General features: G+C 54.4%; 2 protein-coding genes across 4 annotated transcripts; both read left to right on the top strand.

Annotated features, from left to right (window-relative positions):
- The first annotated feature begins 40 nt into the window (after nucleotides 1-40).
- On the top strand, nucleotides 41-5183 carry TMEM129 (transmembrane protein 129, E3 ubiquitin ligase). 3 transcript variants are annotated; one of them, XR_002135915.2, is made up of 5 exons: nucleotides 353-703; nucleotides 2230-2704; nucleotides 2887-2983; nucleotides 3380-3539; nucleotides 3671-5183. XR_002135915.2 is itself a non-coding variant. In XM_074320177.1 (4 exons), the coding sequence occupies exons 1-4, from the start codon at nucleotides 168-170 to the stop codon at nucleotides 3917-3919; spliced, it is 894 nt and encodes a 297-aa protein (XP_074176278.1). In that variant the 5' UTR covers nucleotides 41-167; the 3' UTR covers nucleotides 3920-5183. The 3 variants fall into 3 exon arrangements, 2 of the variants coding, with proteins under 2 accessions (XP_074176278.1, XP_019568070.1); XM_074320177.1 differs by lacking the exons at nucleotides 353-703; nucleotides 2887-2983 and adding an exon at nucleotides 41-177; XM_019712511.2 differs by lacking the exon at nucleotides 2887-2983 and having other exon boundaries at nucleotides 49-703.
- A 1241-nt stretch (nucleotides 5184-6424) lies between these two features.
- Nucleotides 6425-19033, top strand: SLBP (stem-loop histone mRNA binding protein). The gene is made up of 8 exons (XM_074320190.1): nucleotides 6425-6736; nucleotides 6844-6960; nucleotides 9858-9962; nucleotides 12458-12517; nucleotides 12830-12967; nucleotides 13497-13646; nucleotides 15134-15215; nucleotides 18134-19033. The coding sequence occupies exons 1-8, from the start codon at nucleotides 6678-6680 to the stop codon at nucleotides 18248-18250; spliced, it is 828 nt and encodes a 275-aa protein (XP_074176291.1). The 5' UTR covers nucleotides 6425-6677; the 3' UTR covers nucleotides 18251-19033.
- The last annotated feature ends 343 nt before the right edge of the window (nucleotides 19034-19376 follow it).

Below are 19376 nucleotides of genomic sequence, written 5' to 3'. Positions count from 1 at the left end.
GAGTCGGAAATCCTCCCGGACCTCGGCTCGCCGAGCGGGCGGACGGGCGATGGCTGCAGGCCCCGCCGTCGACCGGAGGTCTCGGGCTTTGCTGCGGACGTGACTGGGTTGAGCGGAAAGGGGGCGGCTGAGCCGCTCGCCCGGGTCTCAGTTTACCCAGCTGTAAAATGGGACCAGGTACAGCACCGCCCTCAAGGCGGGGCGTGAGGAGGAGCCAAACCCTTGGAGGACTGGCGGGCTGGTTCACAAATTACGCCTGTGTGCGGGGAGGCGGAACTCCATTTCCCGGAGTGCTCCGCGGGTCTGCATCTCCCAGAGCGCCCAGCGTTGCCCGGGGCGGTACTCCATTTCCCAGAGCGCCCCGCGGGCGGGAACTCCATCTCCCACAGTACCCGGCGCCTATCCCCGGCGTCTACGGGACCGGGACGCTCGGGCCTGTTCCCCGCGCCGTGGGCGGCGGCCTTGCCTGGACGGCTTGGTGGTGCCGGCGGCGGCGCGATGGACAGTCCCGAGGTCACCTTCACGCTGGCCTACCTGGTGTTCGCCGTGTGCTTCGTGTTCACGCCCACCGAGTTCCACTCGGCCGGGCTCACGGTGCAGAACCTGCTGTCGGGCTGGCTGGGCAGCGAGGACGCCGCCTTCGTGCCCTACCACCTGCGCCGCACGGCTGCCACGCTGCTGTGCCACTCGCTGCTGCCGCTGGGTGAGGCGCCTGATCCTCTTGGTCATTGTTCCCCTGGTGGACGGAGGCAGCTGGCCGTGTCAAGGGCTCGCGTAGCCCAGCCCGAGGGCCCCTGAGTTGGCTGGGTCGCGGGGTCACCTCCCTTTGGGGAACAGTCAGGGAGAATGCCGGGAACACCGGTCGCCCCGAGAGCCGAGGCTGTGGGCCGACTGCCGGTGTGTTTACAGCCGGCGACAGCTGGACGTTTACAGGTGGCAGAGCCCTAGAGGGGATGTTTCCCCCAGCTGGGGCAGGTCGCCAAATGTTACGTGGGTGGCAGTTCCCAGGAGAGGAGCATAAGTTAACTGATTCCAACACAGGGAGGAGGTGGCCTTGCCCAGGCCGTGGAAGGTGGGTGTGGAAAGGGCAGGCAGAGATGGTTGACATGTGGAGGTGTCACAGGTGCAGAGATTGGAAAGCCTGTGTGTGGCCAGTATGCTCAGTGGTTGTCCAGAGACTGTGCTCGGCGCAGACCCAGGTGCTAGCTGGCCCATGGGAGGCCAGTCTGTCTTCTGGTTGGTCGGGGGACTGGCTAAAGAGTGGGGTACTAGTCAGGATTTCTGGAGGACATGGCAGAAGCAGGTCTGGGACAGCAGGTGGCTGGTGGCTGGCCCCACCTGCAGCCCTGTGGACACAGGGAGTGGTTTTCAGCTGGCAGCTGGCAGCAGCCCTGTGGGCGTGGAGAGCAGCTGGGAGGGGCCTGGGCTGAGGCTGCAAGTGCATGGGGGCTGTCTGTGGGAAACCAGAATTTAGGTGGCTGAACAATTCAGGGGGCCTCACCTGGAAGAGGTGGTGAAGCCTGGTGGAGGCCAGACACAGGACTGTTTTTCAATTTATTTTGAAAAGCTTTGAGGCTTCTAGAATGAACATCTATTGCAACTTAACAAATTATCCTAAAAGGTAGTGACTTGACCAACAGCAAACGTTTACTGTTAGGTTTGCAATCTCAGACCTGCCTGTGCAGCCGCTCCCTATCTGCTTCATTCATTTGACTTGCAGGTCCCCACCTGGCTTGCAGGGGCCCGGGCACTGTCTCCTGTGTTCTTTTGATGTGCCCCCATCCTTCTCTGCTTACTGTCTGGCACATGATGTGCCAGCTCAGGATGAGCCTCCTCAGAGGGTGTGGGGTCAAGAGGCCAATGGGAGGGCCAGTGGGCAACTCTGCATAGGGTGACACCAGATCCTGGTATTTATTTTGCCTTTCTAGGTTTTTCTAGTTTTCCGTACTCACGTATTGTGTGAAAATTAAAAATGCTTTTCCTTCACTTACTGTGTCAGTGCCATGGGCAAGGGCTGAACCTGGCCAGCCGTGAGACTCACCTGGCCTCGGGTACACAACCTCACCTTGGGAGCTGACCAGGGCAGAGTGCCAGGCCCAGGGCTGGGGATGAAAGGAAGTGGCCCCCTGGGAGGTGCAGGGGCAGCACTGTAGCTCTTGGTGAGCACCACCAGGGCAGGATGAGGGCCTGGCATTCCGACCTTCGCTGAGGCCGCCCCATCCCTTGCAGGCTATTACATGGGCATGTGCTTTGCAGCCTCGGAGAAGCGGCTCTACTCTCCTAGCCAGGCCCCTGAGGCCTGGCAGCTCTTCCTCCTGCTGGCGGTGACCCTGCCCACCATTGCCTGCAGCCTCATCTACAACTGGTCCCGGGACCGGTGGGCCCGCCACCCGCTGGCCCGCACCCTGGCCCTCTATGCCCTCCCACAGTCAGGCTGGCGGGCTGTTGCTTCCTCAGTCAACACTGAGTTCCGGCGGATTGATAAGTTTGCCACTGGGGCACCAGGTGCCCGTGTAATTGTGACGGACACGTGGGTGATGAAAGTGACCACATACCGTGTGCACGTGGCCCAGCAGCAGGATGTGCACCTGACTGTGACCGAGTCACAGCAGCATGAGCTGTCACCGGACTCAAACCTGCCTGTGCAGCTCCTCACCATCCGTGTGGCCAGTGCCAGCCCTGCCGTGCAGGCCTTCGATATCCGGTAGGCACGCCTGTGGTGGGGCAGGGCGGGCTGGACCTCATGGGTGGGTGTGTGCCCAGCTTGTGCCCCATTCCAGTGTCTGTGTCCCTCTGGGAGGTGGTGATGGGTGGGAGTGGCCCCTCCAGTGTGACCCTCCCTCAGGGCCCCCTCCCTGGCCCCCTGCCCCCCTCTTGCCCCTACAGGTATCCTCCGCTCCCCTTTCATGCACGTTGTCCTCTGAGCTGCTTCCACAGCTTCTCAGGGGAGCACACTGCGACATCTGGGGGCTGGACAGGACAGGTGTGTTGCTGCCTCACCTGTGGGGCCCGGGCTGGAGCTGAGGTCCTCCATACCTCAGGCCATGGCTGGCCTGCTGGGCCCCTCCTAGGACACAGCTTGGAACCTGCCCAATGCTCTGTGTCTCAGTGGCAATCCTCCCACCCTTCCTGTGTCCCATGGGGGCTAGCATGTGGTGCCGGGTCTGTGGGCTCTGGCCTCAGGGCCATCTTTGCTGGCTGGTTCTCACCAGGAAGCTGGGCTGGGCCAGTGTCCTCATGTTCTGTGTGGTTGTGGGCCCCTCCATCACCCTCGGGGCACAGCCTCGGCCTCCCCTATGCCTGCCCCAGGGTCCTCGCCAGGCCCCCTGGGAACAGAAGCCTTGGCCCAGCAGCCTTAACCCGACCCCACCTCGTGCAGGCTCAACTCCACGGAGTATGGCGAGCTGTGTGAGAAGCTGCGGGCACCCATCCGCAGTGCGGCCCATGTGGTCATTCGCCAGAGCCTCAGTGACCTCTTCCTGGACACGTTTGCCTCCCTGGTGGATGCCAATCCGGCCTACTCGGTCCCCAGCAGCCAGGTGGGGGGCTGGGCGGGGGCGGGTGGTTTCCCACAGCCAGATCCCCACAGGCCAGGTCCCCTGGTTGGGGGGCTGGGGGCCTTATGGGGGTGTCCAGCCAGGCTCCTGTGACCCCCTTGGGCTGCCCGCAGGAACTGGAGGCATGCATTGGCTGCATGCAGACACGTGCCAGCGTGAAGCTGGTGAAGACTTGCCAGGAGGCAGCCGAAGGCGAGTGCCAGCAGTGCTACTGCCGCCCCATGTGGTGTCTCATCTGCATGGGCAAGTGGTTCGCCAGCCGCCAGGACCCGCAACGCCCTGACACCTGGCTGGCCAGCCGCGTGCCCTGCCCCACTTGCCGTGCGCGCTTCTGCATCCTGGACGTGTGTGCCGTGCGCTGAGTTTGCCAGCCCCTGCCAGTGCCCCCACCTTTGCTTCCAGGCCAGGGCTCCCCCAATTGCAGGAGGATGAGGGCTTTCATTCAGAAAGGAAGTTCTCTGCTGAAGCTCTGGCAGTGGCAGTGGGCTGGGTCTTCGGCGCTCCTGCCTCCTCCATTTCCCACTCCTCCGGGTGCGGTGGGTGCTTGTCACAGAGAACACAGCCTTGGGCCTATCTCCAAAGTATTCCAGGGTTCCCTGAGCTGTCTTTTCGGAGGCCCTGGGGTCCAACCCAGATGGCCCTAACCTGAGCCACTTGCCTTAATTTTATGGAGCACGTCTGCCTGCTGGTTACATGCCAGATGCAGTTTCGTCCAAGACCAGCTATGATAAGTCCTACTCCTGTTCCCAAGCCGGCTGCTGGCCTCACGGAAGCTGCTCTGAGGACCTTAGGCAGCCTGCCAGTGGAGGGGAGACCTGGAGTGCCACTCTAGGGTGAGAGCATTGCCTGGGATTTCCTGGTGGCTGCTCGTGGGTGAGGTGGCCCCTACCTGCTCCCTGCCCAGGGAGACCCCAGGCTTCCCATAGGCCTGGGCGAGGGACTGGCTGCTCTTAGCTGCCATTCTCTTAGCTGTGTGCTTGTGGGGGCCATCTATCCCCTGGAGGGGTATGCGCCTATGTGCCTTCTGCCCCCAAGAGTCCAGGGAAGGGCCAAACTTCAGGTTCCCCGCTGGGGGGCATTGAGCTGAAGAGCAAGCACCCCAGTGACACCCTACATCCACAACAGACTTGTCAGGATGCAGCACAAGGCTGGCCACGACCCCACAGGGTTCATCTGATTTAGAAGACAGGTCCAGTGGTCAAGGCACTGAGTGTGTCTTACCATTTCCTGGTGGTGCAGGTGGGGATGGAGGAGGTCCGTGCCAGGCCCCAGGACAAGCTCTTAATAGGCATGGCTGCTGGAGCCCTCACACTCAGCTCTAAGACCCCTAAAACTGGCCATTTGAAGGAGGGGCTGGGCTCAGCCGGTCCAACTCACCCAAGGCCATGCAACCCCTGAGGATTTGGGAGCAGAGAATTTGTGGGCCCCTGGGGTGCTCAGCAGATGGGTCATGGGGGGTGAGGGGGGCAGCTAGGAGCATTGCCCAGCCTCAACCTGGAGTTTCATGTGCTGCCAAGGGAGGGCCGTATGGGCTATTGCTACAAAAGAAAGTTCCTTCGTTTTATAAAGATAAGTCTATTGTAGCTAAGTGATATTAGTGTCTAATAAAGTATTAGCCTGAAGTTACATATGCTTTCTCTAAATGGAATATTTTATTTTTCCTGATATTCAAATTTTGGTAAGTTGGGGAGAAGCCATCTTAAAACTGGAAACACTGCCCATTTCAACATGTATTTTGTTCAGAATGAGGAAAAAGGAGGTAGGCACTGTGGGAACCTTCCCCTTCTAGTTCCTAGCTGGGGGGTGGGCGTCTTAAGAAGCCTATTTCCAGGCCCCTGTAGGAGCATGGGCCTGGTGTTCTGATAGAAAGGGTGGTGGCCAGGGCCCTCACGAGGGGCTGAGGTCAGCCTCGCAGGACCTTCAGACTCGGGCCCATGTGGGGCCCCGCTGGACCGCGGGGGTGGGCCCCGCTGGACCGCGGGGGTGGGCCCCGCTGGACCGCGGGGGTGGGCCCCGCTGGACCGCGGGGGTGGGCCCCGCTGGACCGCGGGGGTGGGCCCCGCTGGACCGCGGGGGTGGGCCCTGCTGCTGCAGGCCTCCGTCGGCGCCGTGGGTATGTCCCGTGGGGCGTGGGCGGCCTGGGGGTCCAGGAGGGCAGCCAGGCCCAGCTGCCCAGGTTCTCAGGTGGGGTGAGGTCCCCAACACGTGCTGCACCCCCATATTGCTGCTGGACCCTAAACGTTTTTAGGAAAGTGGCACATATAACCCATTGAAACACACGAGAGGTGGAATCGTTTTCTGCGTCCTGAACATCTTTTTTCTTCCCACCCGGGGCGTTCTCTTCACGTTTACACACTTGTCAGCACTTTACAGCACGGAGACTGGCCCAGGGCTCCGCTGGGCGGGGGTCGCGGAGGGCCCGCGCGGTGCGGCGTGGGGAAGACCCACGGGGTGCGGCGATGAAACCAGAGGAAGTGAGCCGTGCTCGGCAGGGAGCCCCGACGGAGCGCGGCGCCAGGCGGCCGTCGCAGTACCTCGGAGCTGCGCCGGGGGAAAACAGCGGATCTCCGCGCGACCCCGCGCTGCTCGGCGGCCGCCCCTTCCGGGTTCCTGTGCCCGCCGGCGCGGAGGACGCCGCCGTCGGGCCACCCAATCGGAGACGGCCCCTCCCAGGCCGGGACCAATAGGAGGGCCGGCCAACAGGGGACGCACCGCCTGCCTCCTCCGGGCGTCGCGTCGCGCGCTTCCGAATCTCCCGCCAGTACCCCTCCCCCCCCGCCCGCGAAGGCGCGTCCAATCAGCGTCCGAGGGGTCCCGGGAGCCTCCAAGCCGGGGGGCGACCTTTTTCTCGTTCCTGTCCTCAGTCAGCCCCACAGCGTCGACCCGGGTCGTAGCCGGCAGCGTCCGGGAGGCGGCCTCGCGCCTCCCGCGGTCCTAGGCCGTCTGCGCGGCGTGCGCAGCCGAGCGGGCTCCCCCGCCCGCGGGGCCCGATGGTCTCGCCCGGCCGCCGCGCGGGAACGGCGCGGGGCGGGGCGGCGGCGGATAAAGGCGGTTGGGGGCGGGGGCGCGCAGTCTGTCAGCGCCGCCGGAGAGGACGCGCGGGCCGTTGCCGCGCTGAGTATGGCGTGCCGCTCGCAAAGTCCCCCCAGGTACCGGAACCGCAGCGACCGCGACGCCAGGTGAGGACGGGCCGCGCGACGCGGGCGTTCCGGGCGGGCAGGGCGGGTCGCCGGGGCGGCGGGTTGCGGCCCGCCCTGCCCGCCCTGACGCGGCCTCCCGTCTGCAGCCCGCCACCCCCCGCGAGATGGAGCCTCGGGCGCAAGCGCAGAGCCGACGGCAGGCGCAGGACGGCGGAGGACGCCGAGGGCCCTGCGAAGCCGGAGGGCGACCGCAGACCTGACAGGTGGGCCTTCGGCGCGCGTGCTTGGGGCCGCCCGCTCGGGGGCAGGGGACGCCTGCGGCGGCCTGGGCTGCACTGCCGGGCGGCCGGGGAGGGCGGCGGCTTGGGCTGGCTCGGACGCTAGTGGGTCACCCCGACGGGTTAAGGCGCCACTGCTTCATAACACTTGACTTAGTCGTGGTGCCCCTGGGTCACAATGGTTCTGACTGGTTAAGCTGCTTGTCCCTCACCACACTTGATTAGTGGTGCCTGTGCCTCAACATGACTGCGAGGCACCTGAGGGTCCTGTGAGGTGTCCCAGTGATAGGTGGCAACAGAAAAGGGCCTCAGTCAGCAGCGAGGCTGTTAGATTCCAGGGACAGCGTGAAGGCCACCGTGGACTCCTTATAGGGTCCGCGGAAGCCTGTTAGGTTTCCCCTTACGAGAGTCAATGCAGAGAAGCTGGGTATCACACTAGTCACACAAGGTGGCTGCCAGGATGCAAACCGTTGAGACCGGCGTGTGGTTTTAGGCAGATCATAAAGACTTAAGTCCAGACGCCGCCTGTCCATCGTGGGGCTCCCGAGGCACGGCCTCTCTGGTGAGCCTTTATCGCAGCGTGTGCACACCTAGTTGGCTATTTCCTAGGCTGGGTAGTGTGCCGGAGAGGCCAAGATGCCATGCTAAACGAGACCTCCATTTTTGTTGTGACTGTACCCTGATGTGGGTGCGTCGGCAGGTCCCACAGGTGTTCAGGGGGAGGGGGAGGGCTGAGGAAAGTAAGCAGGGGGATGGTGGTGAAGGCCGGCAAGGCCTTGGTGTAGTGACTGGGATGAAATGGAAGGTTGTCCGTTGTGAGGATCCATGTACCAACACCCGCAGGTGGGGGTGCATTTGCCCGTTTGAGGGCTGATTAGAGGACGACAAAGTGGGGACAGCCACTGCTAAGTTAGGTGAAAGATGGAGCAGAGGTGCTAAGAAGCATGGCTTAGGATAGACTTACAGGCAGGACTCCGAAGTATTTGCGATGGTTTGGGCGGGGGCTGCAGAGAGGAATAAAGGATGACTCAAGTTTTTCGGCCTCAACACCTTTGTCGATTTGTGGGACCATTTGCCAAGACGAGGAGACCTGGCATGGGGAAGGAGTCGGTGGCTTAGGCTTAGAAGCTTCCCAGGTGAGCAAGGGGAGGTTGGGAAAGTGATGGGATCTGAGTGTGCATGGGGACGCTGCTCACGGCAGGCACTAGTGTGAGTTACTCGCATACATGGGTGACTTCAAGAGTTGGGACTAGATGTGATTACCGGGGAAGAGATGAGTGTGGCAGAGGCTCTCGACAGCCCTCGGCTGGATGTACCAGGAGGAGCCACGCTTCTCGGAAACCTCCGGTGGGCTTCCATTTAGCTGAAGATAAAAGGGGAAATCCTTACGTTGCCCCAACAGTGCTCTGTATCCCCATGGGTACTCCTGTAACTCACCAGTCAGCCACACGGGCCTCCTTGTTCTAACCTGGGAGGAACGCTCACGTCCTGGGCCCTCTCACCTGCTGCCTGCTCTGCCCGCAGGCCCCGGGGGGGAATGCGTGCGTGTGCCTGGGCAGTAGAGCCAGCTACATCCCTTTTGTAGGCTGTAAAAGTGGTTTCTTTGAAGTGTGTAAAACAAGCTATTTGCCATTGGAGCACTTTCCTCAAAAGTATTCTTGTCCTAAGGTAGGATAAATTGGTGAATATAACCTGCCTAATCTAAGAAATGGGTATTAGTTCCACGAAAAGTATTCTTTCTGTACTACCAATTTTGAGACGTAGGGAAAGGTACATCTTGTAAGCTCCTTCTAAAAGTTCCGGTATTTGTCGTGGGGAGACCCAGACCTGAACCTCTTGATAGGCTTACGAGGGTGTTGATGTCCAACCAGGGACAAGCCTCCATGTGGTTCTCTGCATCTGCGACACAATTAATTTGATTTCACACCCTGCCAACCATTTTTAGACCGGAAATTTACTTTTAGAAATCTAATTTGAGTTTTGTGGGCGGGGGCGGATAACCAGGAGAAGAAATGATAATTACCTGAAGGGATTAATCATTTGTTGTTGTAGCTGCATTTTCAAAGCATGTGGGTGGTTCCCAGCTACTATATGTGATACATAACGTTGCTTTTTGTTGCACTTGAAGTTAGTGTCTAGTTTTGGTACACTAGTAGTGGCCAGTAGAAAATCGAAGTGGAAATATAAAAGCCTAAGCTTACATCTAATCTATAAAGAACAGACATACCAGCAATTCTAACTGCTAGAATTCTTGGCATCAAGCCTATGTTTTTAAACTGCTGATCTTGACTAAAGATTTCCTTGAGTTTTGGATGGAACCGAGCTCCTAGGGGGACCTTTACCTGACTAAGTGCTAATGCAGGATGACTCCCATGTGAATTCTTACTCCCGACTTTGATTATGATGTGCTATGAATTGTGTGCATCTGAAAGTAACTAGTAGCCGCTGCTTATTCAGTACATTTTAATGTGTTAGTTACTTTGTTTAGCACTAAGTGTATTTGAAATCTCTTAAAGTCCTGAAAAAAAAAAAGCTGCTCGTTTAGCCCATAAAAGAATAAGCTGTACTCGGCACGCTCCTCAGTGATGATGCTGCCTGTTGGCTTTGTCTGCCTTTCTCCCTGGTGGACATTGTCCTCGTGGTTTAGCCAATACTGGCACATGATGGGCGCACAGAAAATAATGAACGAAGCCCAGAGAGGCTTAAGCGAATCGTCCAAACTCAGCGAGCAGGAAGTTACAGGGTAACTTACAGGGCAGAGGTTACCCCTGAGCCCAGTCCCTTGGCACTCTGCAAACACTTGAACATTTCCTGATGTGCGATGTAAAAGGAAACTGAAAGCATGTGCCATGGTTCCGACGTGTGTGTTTGTTTGGTTGCAGCTTTACCACTCCCGAAGGCCCGAAGCCCCGTCCTAGGTGTACAGACTGGGCCAGTGCAGTCGAAGAAGATGAAATGAGGACCAGAGTTAACAAAGAAATTGCAAGGTACACACGTCAGACTGCTTTGAAACGTTATCTGGTGTTTCATATATTAAGTGTGAGGTATGTGTTAGAGCGGTGGGTCTTGAAACTCTGGTCCTCCCCACACCAGCGCCATCAGCAGCTCTTGGGGACACGTTAGAGGGGCAGACTCCTAGGCCCGCCCAGCTGCGCCTTCAGCTCTCCGGATGAGTCTGCTCAGAGTGAGGACCACTGTCTTGGTGGCCATCCTTCCAGATGGGGGTGGGAGGCAGAGAATCTACCCTACGGGGTGCTCCCAGGCCCGCAGAATACGGGTGTGCTCTCCAAATAGGGGTGTACTTGTGACTGACAGCTGACTCATGTAACAGCCCGGAAATGGCCAGAGCTCAGGGAGGGGTACCCAGCTTGGAGCCTGTGAACCCCTTGCAGTTGTACCCAAAACCGTGTGTATCCAAGTTCTCACAAACTGCAAGCTGCTTCCTCTTCTGGACTCATTACGACTCATGATGTTTCTTAACCACTGCTTGTCTCCATCGGTGACATTCTCACTGGTATTCGGGGGCATTTCTCCCCTTTGATATATGCCTTCCAACCCAGCTGAATGAGCCTTGACTTAAAACGTTGTGGCTCATAATCAGTTGGAGTGGGTTGGACCAAGAGTCCACTGGCTGTTAATTCTGCTGAGAAAAATCTGTCCTCAGTTGGTAGGGAGGAGGCCAGGCTGCCCCCCCCCCCCCCCCCCACGCACTGCAGTGATTGGTGGCATTTGTAGCTTCCTCCTCTGGAAAGGCACAGGCACACAAGGGGCTGGTTTGGAACATTCAAGGGGCACTTTTAGGCATCAAAATCTGTGGGGGGGGTAGTAGAAAAAGTGCACTGGGAGTTGACAGGGGTGGACGCCAGTGTTTTGAATGAGTTGTTTGTCTAGATCTGTTTTGTCACCTGTAAAGTTACGATGTTTGACTTGATCTCTGCAGTTTGTGTTCTCATAAAGTTTATAACGACTGTAACATACCCATGTGCTGTGAGCCTCCCACCCCCAGGTCACCACCCCCATGCTATGCAGGGAGACCTCTGTCTGTCTTGACCCTCCTGTTGGTGGACACTCTTTGTTTCTCAGTTGTCTCACGGGCCTGTCTCTGAAAATTGTCCTACTTTGCAAAACAGGCCTGTTATGTTGTGGGCCACTGTTGATCACACGCTTTCTGATGAAATGCTGCTGCTTTGTAATACCCAGGGGATTTGCCCTGATGGCGAAGTCTTCTTACTCCCCACCAGGAAGGGGCCGAGAATTCAGCTCGCTGTACTTCAAGGAGGGTAACAGAAAATGGGTTTTAGTTATACCTGAAGCCATTCTTTTTCAAGGGGTCCTGGAGAGAAAGAAGCCCCACTGGAAATGATTGGAGGGACTGGTTTCTCGGTTCTCACAGGATGCTATGTAATCACTGCTGTTCTACATACACAGGAAATAAATTAGTTCACTACCTCCTGTGTCTAGACTACGCATGGACGCCACAGCAAACTTGGGAGGGGCGAGTGCTTTAGGTTTTGGAAGGAGGTGCAGTGACGCGCGACCACTTTCACTCGGATGAGCTTGAGGTTCCTGGTTTAGGGTTGGATTGCACTACACACCTTGTGGTGATGTGCTTTGCAGAGCTGGGTTTGGTAGTTGCTGTGATGGAAAGCAAGGGCCTCGGGAAACCCCCGAGGAGCAAGACGAGCAAGGTGCGCAGCCTTGTTCAAGGTCAGAGAAGGTGGCGAGCAGTGCCCAGCAGGCTCACGGGTCCCTTTAGTGCTGACTGTGGTGTTTGAGATAAAAACTTTTTCTTTCAACTCAGGTTTGTTTTTTTAATACAGACTTTATTAGGGAACAGTGTGTACTTCCAGGACTTTTTCCAAGTCAGGTTGTTGTCCTTTCGGTCTTAGTTGTGGAGGGCACAGCTCAGCTCCAGGTCCAGTCGCAGTTGTTAGTTGCAGGGGGCGCAGCCCACCATCCCTTGCGGGAGTCGAGGAGTCGAACTGGCAACCTTGTGGTTGAGAGCCCACGCTCCAATCATCTGAGCCATCTGGCACTGGCCCATGTGGGAATCGAACCGGCAGCCTTCGGCATTAGGAGCACAGAGCTCCAACCGCCTGAGCCACCGGGCCGGCCCCCAGGTTTATGTTTTTTTCTAAGGCTACAAGGTTTTGGGGATTTTTCATTTTTATGTTTGGCTCTCACTACTGAAACTGTTGGGGTCTTTGTCCTGGAGAACTCCTACATTATAAACAGTAGTGCCTGGAGGCATTGAGGCCTCAAGCACTTTACATAGTTTGGGCAAATAACCTTCATCTTCTTAGAAGGCGAAGTGACTGAGGGAGGTTTAAGGTCAAAGAAGCAACACGCTCTTACCCTGCCCCGCCCATTCAGACCCCCCCAGGAAGAAGGCTTCATTCCTGAGGGTATCTTTTAGTTCTTAAAGCATTCGGTGTTCATGTTTATACCTTTGAAAAAACAGCAACATCTGTTTTGCTCCCAGATATAAAAGAAAACTCCTCATAAACGACTTTGGAAGAGAGAGAAAATCATCATCGGGAAGGTAAATGCCATGAAAATTTTTTTTTTCCCTAGTTTGATAGACCTGTAATTTGTTAAAGAAAAAAACTGAACACAAGATGCTGATTGTCCCAATAACATTTATGGATTAGTCTGTTCTTCACCAGTTTGAAATAGTGTGTCTACTGTGTGCTCAGTTCCCACAAACGCGTATGCAGAGCTTCTGCACTGTCCCAGGATTAATGTAGTTTAGAATCCAGAAGACAGAAACACCGTTATTATTGTGTTTCTACGTTTTCTTGCACAGTGATCTTAATTGCAAGGCTCTTTCTGTTGTTAATTTCATTTTCTTCAGTTCTGATTCTAGGGAGTCTACGTCTGTAGTGCCCGCCGACTTGGAGACGGATGAGAGTGTCCTGATGAGAAGACAGAAGCAGATCAACTACGGGAAGAACACCATCGCCTACGATCGCTATATCAAAGAAGTCCCCAGGTAGTCTTGTCTCGTTGGTGTGTCCCCGGAAGTCTGAGGAGCTGCTTAGGTCACAGCTGCCAAGAACTGTTTATAGGGACTTCCAGGCACTTATGTAAATAAGTAAATAAGGATGGGTTGGTGACTAAAAAGCCAAGGGCAGAAAGATTTAAAAAACATTTCACTATTTAGAATACATTCTTCTAAATGTAAAGTTATTAAAATGCATGGTGGGGAAAAAAGGAAAAGTTCAAGTTGCAGATTGAAGCTCTTCCTGGAGGAAACAGTGAGCCGGTGTTGTACAGGCAGCGTGCTCCTGCCCCCTGCCCCTCGTGGGCACACACACGTCCAGATAGGGTGTCACCTTGGCAGGATTCAGATGTACTTCTCTGCAAAGGAACATTCAGATGTGCTTTTTTATCTGTCACTTTGTGCATTTTGTAGAATGTCAGTTGATCTATAGTTTTTTAATAATGCCAACCTCAGAGTTTGGTTCATCTTGAAGCTATGTGCAAATGTGACTGGTGTGGGTAATCTCCCTCTCCTGTAGACACCTTCGACAGCCTGGCATTCACCCCAAGACCCCCAACAAATTCAAGAAGTACAGTCGACGATCGTGGGACCAGCAGATCAAGCTCTGGAAGGTGGCTCTGCATTTCTGGGACCCTCCAGCTGAAGAAGGATGTGATTTTCAAGAAATGTACGTCTGCAGTGGCTCTGTCTCGTGTGTGGCAGGCAGGTTGTCTTGGTGTGAAGTCCGTCTGGAAGTTCGAAGGGAGAGCAGCCAGTTGCACAGCTTCATGTCCGTTTTCTGCATGTGTGTGCATGGCTGGACAGCTGGGCTCTGGGTGGGCCTGGAGGGAAGAGTGTGGTTCCCGGACTGAGCTGACTTCTGTAGTTAGAAAAAATGGAGCTTAGTAAAGCTGGAAATATGTGGAGTTTTGTTTGTTCTTAACATAAGCGTTCTAAACATTTCAGTAGTTTATTTTGAACTGTGGAAATAGTTTAACTAGGGAAGGCTGTTATCTTCTTCCTGCTGGTTTTTAAACTTGTACCTGGTTGGGAAGATGTCAGGCCTGGACCTGTGCTGTGCGGTCAGGGTGCTCGGTGGACAGGGAGGTAGACAGGTGGGCTTCCCTCATCTCCTCGCACTTCCTCGTCTCAGCTCTTCTGACCTGAGCCTCTCCCCTCAGACACGTTGACTCAACACATTTTTGAGTTTTTGCTCTGTGCTGGGGAAATGTGTTAGAAACTGTCATGTTTGAAATGATTTCTAACATGGCTTTACAAATTTGGCCTCATAGGATGTCATACCAGTGTTTTTCTAGTGTGACACTGTTGTCCCGTTCTTCCTTTTTTTTTTTTGCAGCCACCCCCCCACCCTCCCACCTCTGGTTTTGTTTTAAGCCGTTGTTTCTCAGTCTAGTTGTAGGGTGCAGCTCCCTGGCCCATGCTGGTATTAAGAGACTTGTGCTCCCCCCGGCTGAGGCAGTCGGTTGCTGGTCATTGGTTGGCTGCTCACAGCAGCTCACAACAGCTCTTGTCAGCTGCCGGCCACTCACGGCTGCTGGCCACTCACGCTGGCCGCCGCCCACTCATGTTAGCACACAGCAGCCCGCAGCAGCCCACAGCAGCTCACACTGACCTCCGGCTGCCCATGGCAGCCCAGCTCCAGGGTGAGCTGTGGTTCACAGTCTTAGCTGTAGAGGGTGCAGCTCACTGGCCCATGTGGGAATCGAACTGGCGCCCTTTGGTGTTAGGAGCATGGTGCTCTAACCTCCTGAACCACCGGCCCACCCCCCATTCTCTTTATAAGTAGAAAATAGGAAAAGTTAGCAATGACATGTAGTTCGGTCTATCGCAGTGTCCACCCACCCCCGCCCCCTTCAGAAGGATGCTCGTTGGTGTGAATAATCCCACCGCAGTCGAGAGTGGGCGATGGATGGTGTGTGCTCTGAGTCAGGTGGGCTTTTTCAGCCGGCTTGACCTCTGGATTGACTGGGCAGGGGTTAGTCTGCACATGGAGTCCCCCGGGGAGCAGAGGAGACACTTGTCAGTGTCTTCACGGGGCAGTGTGGGGTTGATGGTGTTAGTTCTGAGCGAACAGACTGGGAGAACGTTCCCGCATCACTTGTCTCCTGACTTTGTGACGTTGTGACTGACAAACACACCTGTTTGATTTCACAGACACCCCGTAGACCTCGGGGCAATGGAAACCGAGTCCACAGAAAGCAGCTCCGAGTCCCAGACCAGCTCCCAGGATAACTTGGTAAGTTCCTTCCCTTGGTTTTGGCTCTCAGGTCGTTTGGACAGTATGTGCCACTCTATAAGCTGAAGTTTGAGCTGACATCTGATTTTGCTGCTTATGGCAGAGGGGCCTCTTACCCCGTTCTCTGATACCATCAAAATGTCAGATTAGTGGAGTTCCCAGAAGTGACCTTAATTTAGGGTTTTGGTTCAGGCCGACTCGTCAGTCCCACCAGTTAATTTAAGAGTAAAAGTCCTTTCTCATCTGGTGCCGGCATCCGCACAGCTGTTGCTGCTGGCATCAGTTTTAGGCTGTACGAGCTTGTGGTGCTGACTTGCTAGTGTAGGACGCATGTGCTAATTGTTATTCGCTAAAGCAATGCTTTGGGCCGAGGGGTTTGCCCCATACTTGCCAATTTAAAAAAATCATGTTTTTGAGGGGAAAATATCAAAAATCAAAAGCAGCATACAAAATTGCCTCATCGCTAATCCTGTAGTTAGTGGTTGGGTGCACGTTCTTCCAGACTCTGTGTGTACAAGCAAATATCAGCGTCCACAATAAAATGACCCATTTGTTTCATACAGGAGACCACCCTAATATTTGCATATGGAAATATCCAGCATATTAAGTGTAAAACTAGGTTAAAAAATAGAAAACATAAGTATTTGTGAAATACTCATGCTTTGTGTAAGATAGTCCTGTACTGTGTTTGAATAGTTCAGAAACACAGGAAATGCAAAGATACGTAGTTGCTTTTCCTGCCTTCTGCCTTCTGTGTCATCTCTGTGTCTAGCCTGCTACATGTCTCTTAGTTTTTGTGGACCGTCTGCAACCACACACTTTTATCTGACAGTGTGTGACAGAGGCTAGAAGTAGCAGAAATGTCCAACAGTAGAGGAAAGGCAAGGTGTAATGCAGGGACTCTGCTCCGGCTCCCCACATAAGAACACAGGACACGGTGAGGCCCAAAAGGAACACCCGTGGAGCCACAGATAGGGGGTTCATTCCACTATATTCTTGCTGGCGGCTGGGTTGGAGACACAGGAAGCAGGAGCCACATGATGCGCAATCCACAGCCACGGCAGGTATATCAGTGGCCAATGGCTGACCAGTAACAGCTGATGGCCAACTAGTCACAGCTGACGGCCATCCACTACCCGAGCCAGCACCTTTCCACGTGAGGCCGAGAGCCTCGAAACTGCTCTCTGGGACTCTGTCCCCACACAGGGTTATGTTTATGTCATAAGAATTCAGCTGTCCCAGACTGGTTTTGAAGACTAATGACGTGGGGAAATTGTTGAGGTAAATGAAAACAGTGTATCTCATGATAGGGTGGTCCTGATTTGGTGACTGTTTACACAGAGGCAGGACTAGAAAGAAACTCGGGAAGATCTCTGGAGGCATCCTTAGTTGGGATGAAGACTAACCCTTATCCCAACTCAAAAAAACAGATTCTGAACAAGCCACTCACAGTGTCAGACGTTAGGTACTGAGAGGGGCCGGGGGAGGGGAGGGGAGACCACAGGTGTGTGCAGGGAGCCAGACTATGAAAACAAGGGGCAGGGTTGTGGTGGGAGGTCCTAGGGCCATCCGCAGCCGAGATGGCTGGTGTGCAGAAGGAAGGGGCGGGGAGCAGGCCGGGCTGAGACCTTAGCTTGCGTGGTCCTTAACCACTGGAAGCGAGCTGCAGGGTGGGGCGTCAGCGCTAACCATTGCACATAACCAGTTTCGTTACTGTACTCGAGACGTGACATCGAGCAAACACTGCTGTCTAACAGTCTGTGTTCAGCTTCCCAGGTATCCAATAATGTTCTTTCTACGGGTCTCTATTCTGATCCAGAATTTAATCAAGAATCACACATTTGAATTGCCATGTTCCTTAAACGCCCTTTAACTTAGAATAGCCTCCCTGCCTTTGCTCCATGACTTTGACTTTTTTAGAGTTCAGGCTAGTTAGGCAGGACGTTCCTCAATCGGGAGCGGCCCCAGTGTTTTCTTAAAGATCAGCCTCGGACTGAACACTGGGCCAGAATATGATAGTGGGGGTTGTGTATAGCAGTTTGTCTCGTTATTGGTGATGTGAAATGTGGCATCAGCCAGATTTCTCCATTGTAAAAACAGGAACTTTTTTTAACATTCATTTAAAATTTTGGTTTTAGTTGCTATAAACATTGGGCTTCAATTGGTTTAAACTGCCTAAATTGTAAACTCTGACATTTGAATGTATGACCCTTCAATTAAACTTTTTTAATGAAAAAAGCAAAACCTGTTCATTAAAACAATCCAGAAATATATCAAACTAAATGTTGCCACCTCGTGTCCTGAGAGCCCCTGTCCCCTTCTGTCCCGCCGTCTGGCGCTCTCTGCTTTACACAGCGTCCATGGGGGCACACATCTAAGCTTTGGGCTCTACAGTGCTGTGTAAGCAGTACGTCTGCTCCCTTGGGGGGTATCCCTTCCAGCGTGAGCGGACACCCAGGCCTTGATGTATGTTCTTCTGTGCGGTCCCCAGAAGTTTCGGGGGTGAGATGGCTTGGGAAGGGGCTGCCCTCGGCTAGTGCAGAGGCAGCTTCCTCAGCTGGAGAACAGGGTGCTTGGCAATTCGATGTGATTCTACTTCACTCGTCTCGAGGGTGACGCCTAGGCCACACAGCAGCTCCTGTCTGACTGGCACTGCTGCTCAGAGGCCTTAACGGGTCAGTTGGTTTCTAATCTGGGAGGTGGTTGAGGGGTAGGAATTTGGTACCTGCTGCTAAAACAAAGTTGGGTGGTATCCATGTGTCCTCGCGTGTGTTCCAGCATTCATAGAGCCTTGCTGGTAATGACTGGACTCAGGCCCGTAGTGCGGTGGGTGTAGGAAGAGGCCTTCACTCCCTTGGTGGGGCGAGCAGTCCCGTGTTTCTGAGGAACCAGCCATGACCCCTGCTTCTGTTTTCTAGGATATGTACTCTGGCACACCCACCAAAGTTAGACACGTGGACTGCCAAGCGGAGGACGAGTTTGACTTGGAAGCTTGCTTAACTGAACCCTTGAAAGACTTCTCGGCCATGAGCTAACTGGTGCCCTGTGGAGGCCACTGACATCTCCTGGCTAGGGGAGGGCCAGCCAAGCATGCGTGGTGCCTTTGTAACCCGTGCTTTCTGTTAATAGTTTATTATGTCGTGGTGAATCGTTATTCTTGCCTTATTTCCTTAAGAAACAATTTTATGTATAGTGAATGTATTTTGCATGTTTTAAATTGTAAATGGAACTAAATCCAATGAAAATTGAACTTGAAGCAATCTCGCAGCAAACTTAATTTGCTTAATCCCTACCGTCCAGACAAGCACACTCGAACTGGTTTCCACAGTGTTTTAGAAGTTAGTTGTCAGATGGTGGGTTTGAGTTTAACTGGTGTCCACGGGCTCAATCTGGCATCAGCTTTCTTTACTGGTATCTAAGTATTCTTGCAACTGGATGCATTTAATATCTTTGTGGAAACGTAAGTTGGCTTCTTATCCATATGGCACGGTGGCTTTTTCCCTCATACAGAGCACTGAATAGCTGAAGATGTTGAGCTGTTAAATGGATAGATTTTATGTAAGTTATGCAATCTGAATTTGGTACTTGTAAATAGCGCCAGGTAGGCCTTCTACCAAGAATACTTCGCGTTAAGGCAGCAGCGGGATTTAGGAAGAACGTTTTTTACACAGTTAATTTACCATGTAAAATTGCTGTAAATGAGAATGTATACAGGTTTTCTGTTCAAATATCCAATTGTAAACTCCTTGTTGAGACTGTTATGTTTCTATTGCTTTTGTATGGAATGACATTGCAAAAATAAAAAGTAAAGGACCTTATGTAACTGATTGCTTATGTCACCAGATAGGCTAACTGCTATGACAATTCTGTTGGGAGGACATGGCACTGGGGAGGACAGCAAACACACGGTGGTGACAGAGTCATGGCCCAGGCTCGTTAAACCCCACCCCGCCCGCCGAGGACGACCTTGTAGGTTTGGAGCTGGGGCCAGATCACGTGCATGTGTGCACTTTCCTCAGGCCAGGTGTCCTGCTTGAGGGAAGTGTGTGCCCAGCAGACCCGCCGAGGAGGCCGGGGACCTAGGTTTGATTCTTTCTCGGCACCTGGGGTGACAGGGCCTTTCCTTGTCTCCTGAGACAGACCAGGGCTGCACAGTTTCCC

Source organism: Rhinolophus sinicus, linkage group LG02 (genome assembly GCF_036562045.2).
Source record: "Rhinolophus sinicus isolate RSC01 linkage group LG02, ASM3656204v1, whole genome shotgun sequence".
NCBI lineage: Eukaryota > Metazoa > Chordata > Mammalia > Chiroptera > Rhinolophidae > Rhinolophus > Rhinolophus sinicus.
The sequence above is the reverse complement of the archived record's forward strand: the minus strand, read 5'-3'. Positions and strand labels throughout refer to the sequence as shown.

Bases quoted from the DNA above. Each gene is read 5' to 3' on its own strand.
- TMEM129 (XM_019712511.2), top strand. From the start codon at position 499: ATGGACAGTCCCGAGGTCACCTTCACGCTGGCCTACCTGGTGTTCGCC. The intron at 704-2,229 runs GTGAGGCGCCTG...CATCCCTTGCAG, and splicing joins CCACTCGCTGCTGCCGCTGG to GCTATTACATGGGCATGTGC. The intron at 2,705-3,379 runs GTAGGCACGCCT...CACCTCGTGCAG, and splicing joins GTGCAGGCCTTCGATATCCG to GCTCAACTCCACGGAGTATG.
- SLBP (XM_074320190.1), top strand. From the start codon at position 6,678: ATGGCGTGCCGCTCGCAAAGTCCCCCCAGGTACCGGAACCGCAGCGAC. The intron at 9,963-12,457 runs GTACACACGTCA...TTTTGCTCCCAG, and splicing joins GTTAACAAAGAAATTGCAAG to ATATAAAAGAAAACTCCTCA. The intron at 13,647-15,133 runs GTACGTCTGCAG...TTGATTTCACAG, and splicing joins GGATGTGATTTTCAAGAAAT to ACACCCCGTAGACCTCGGGG.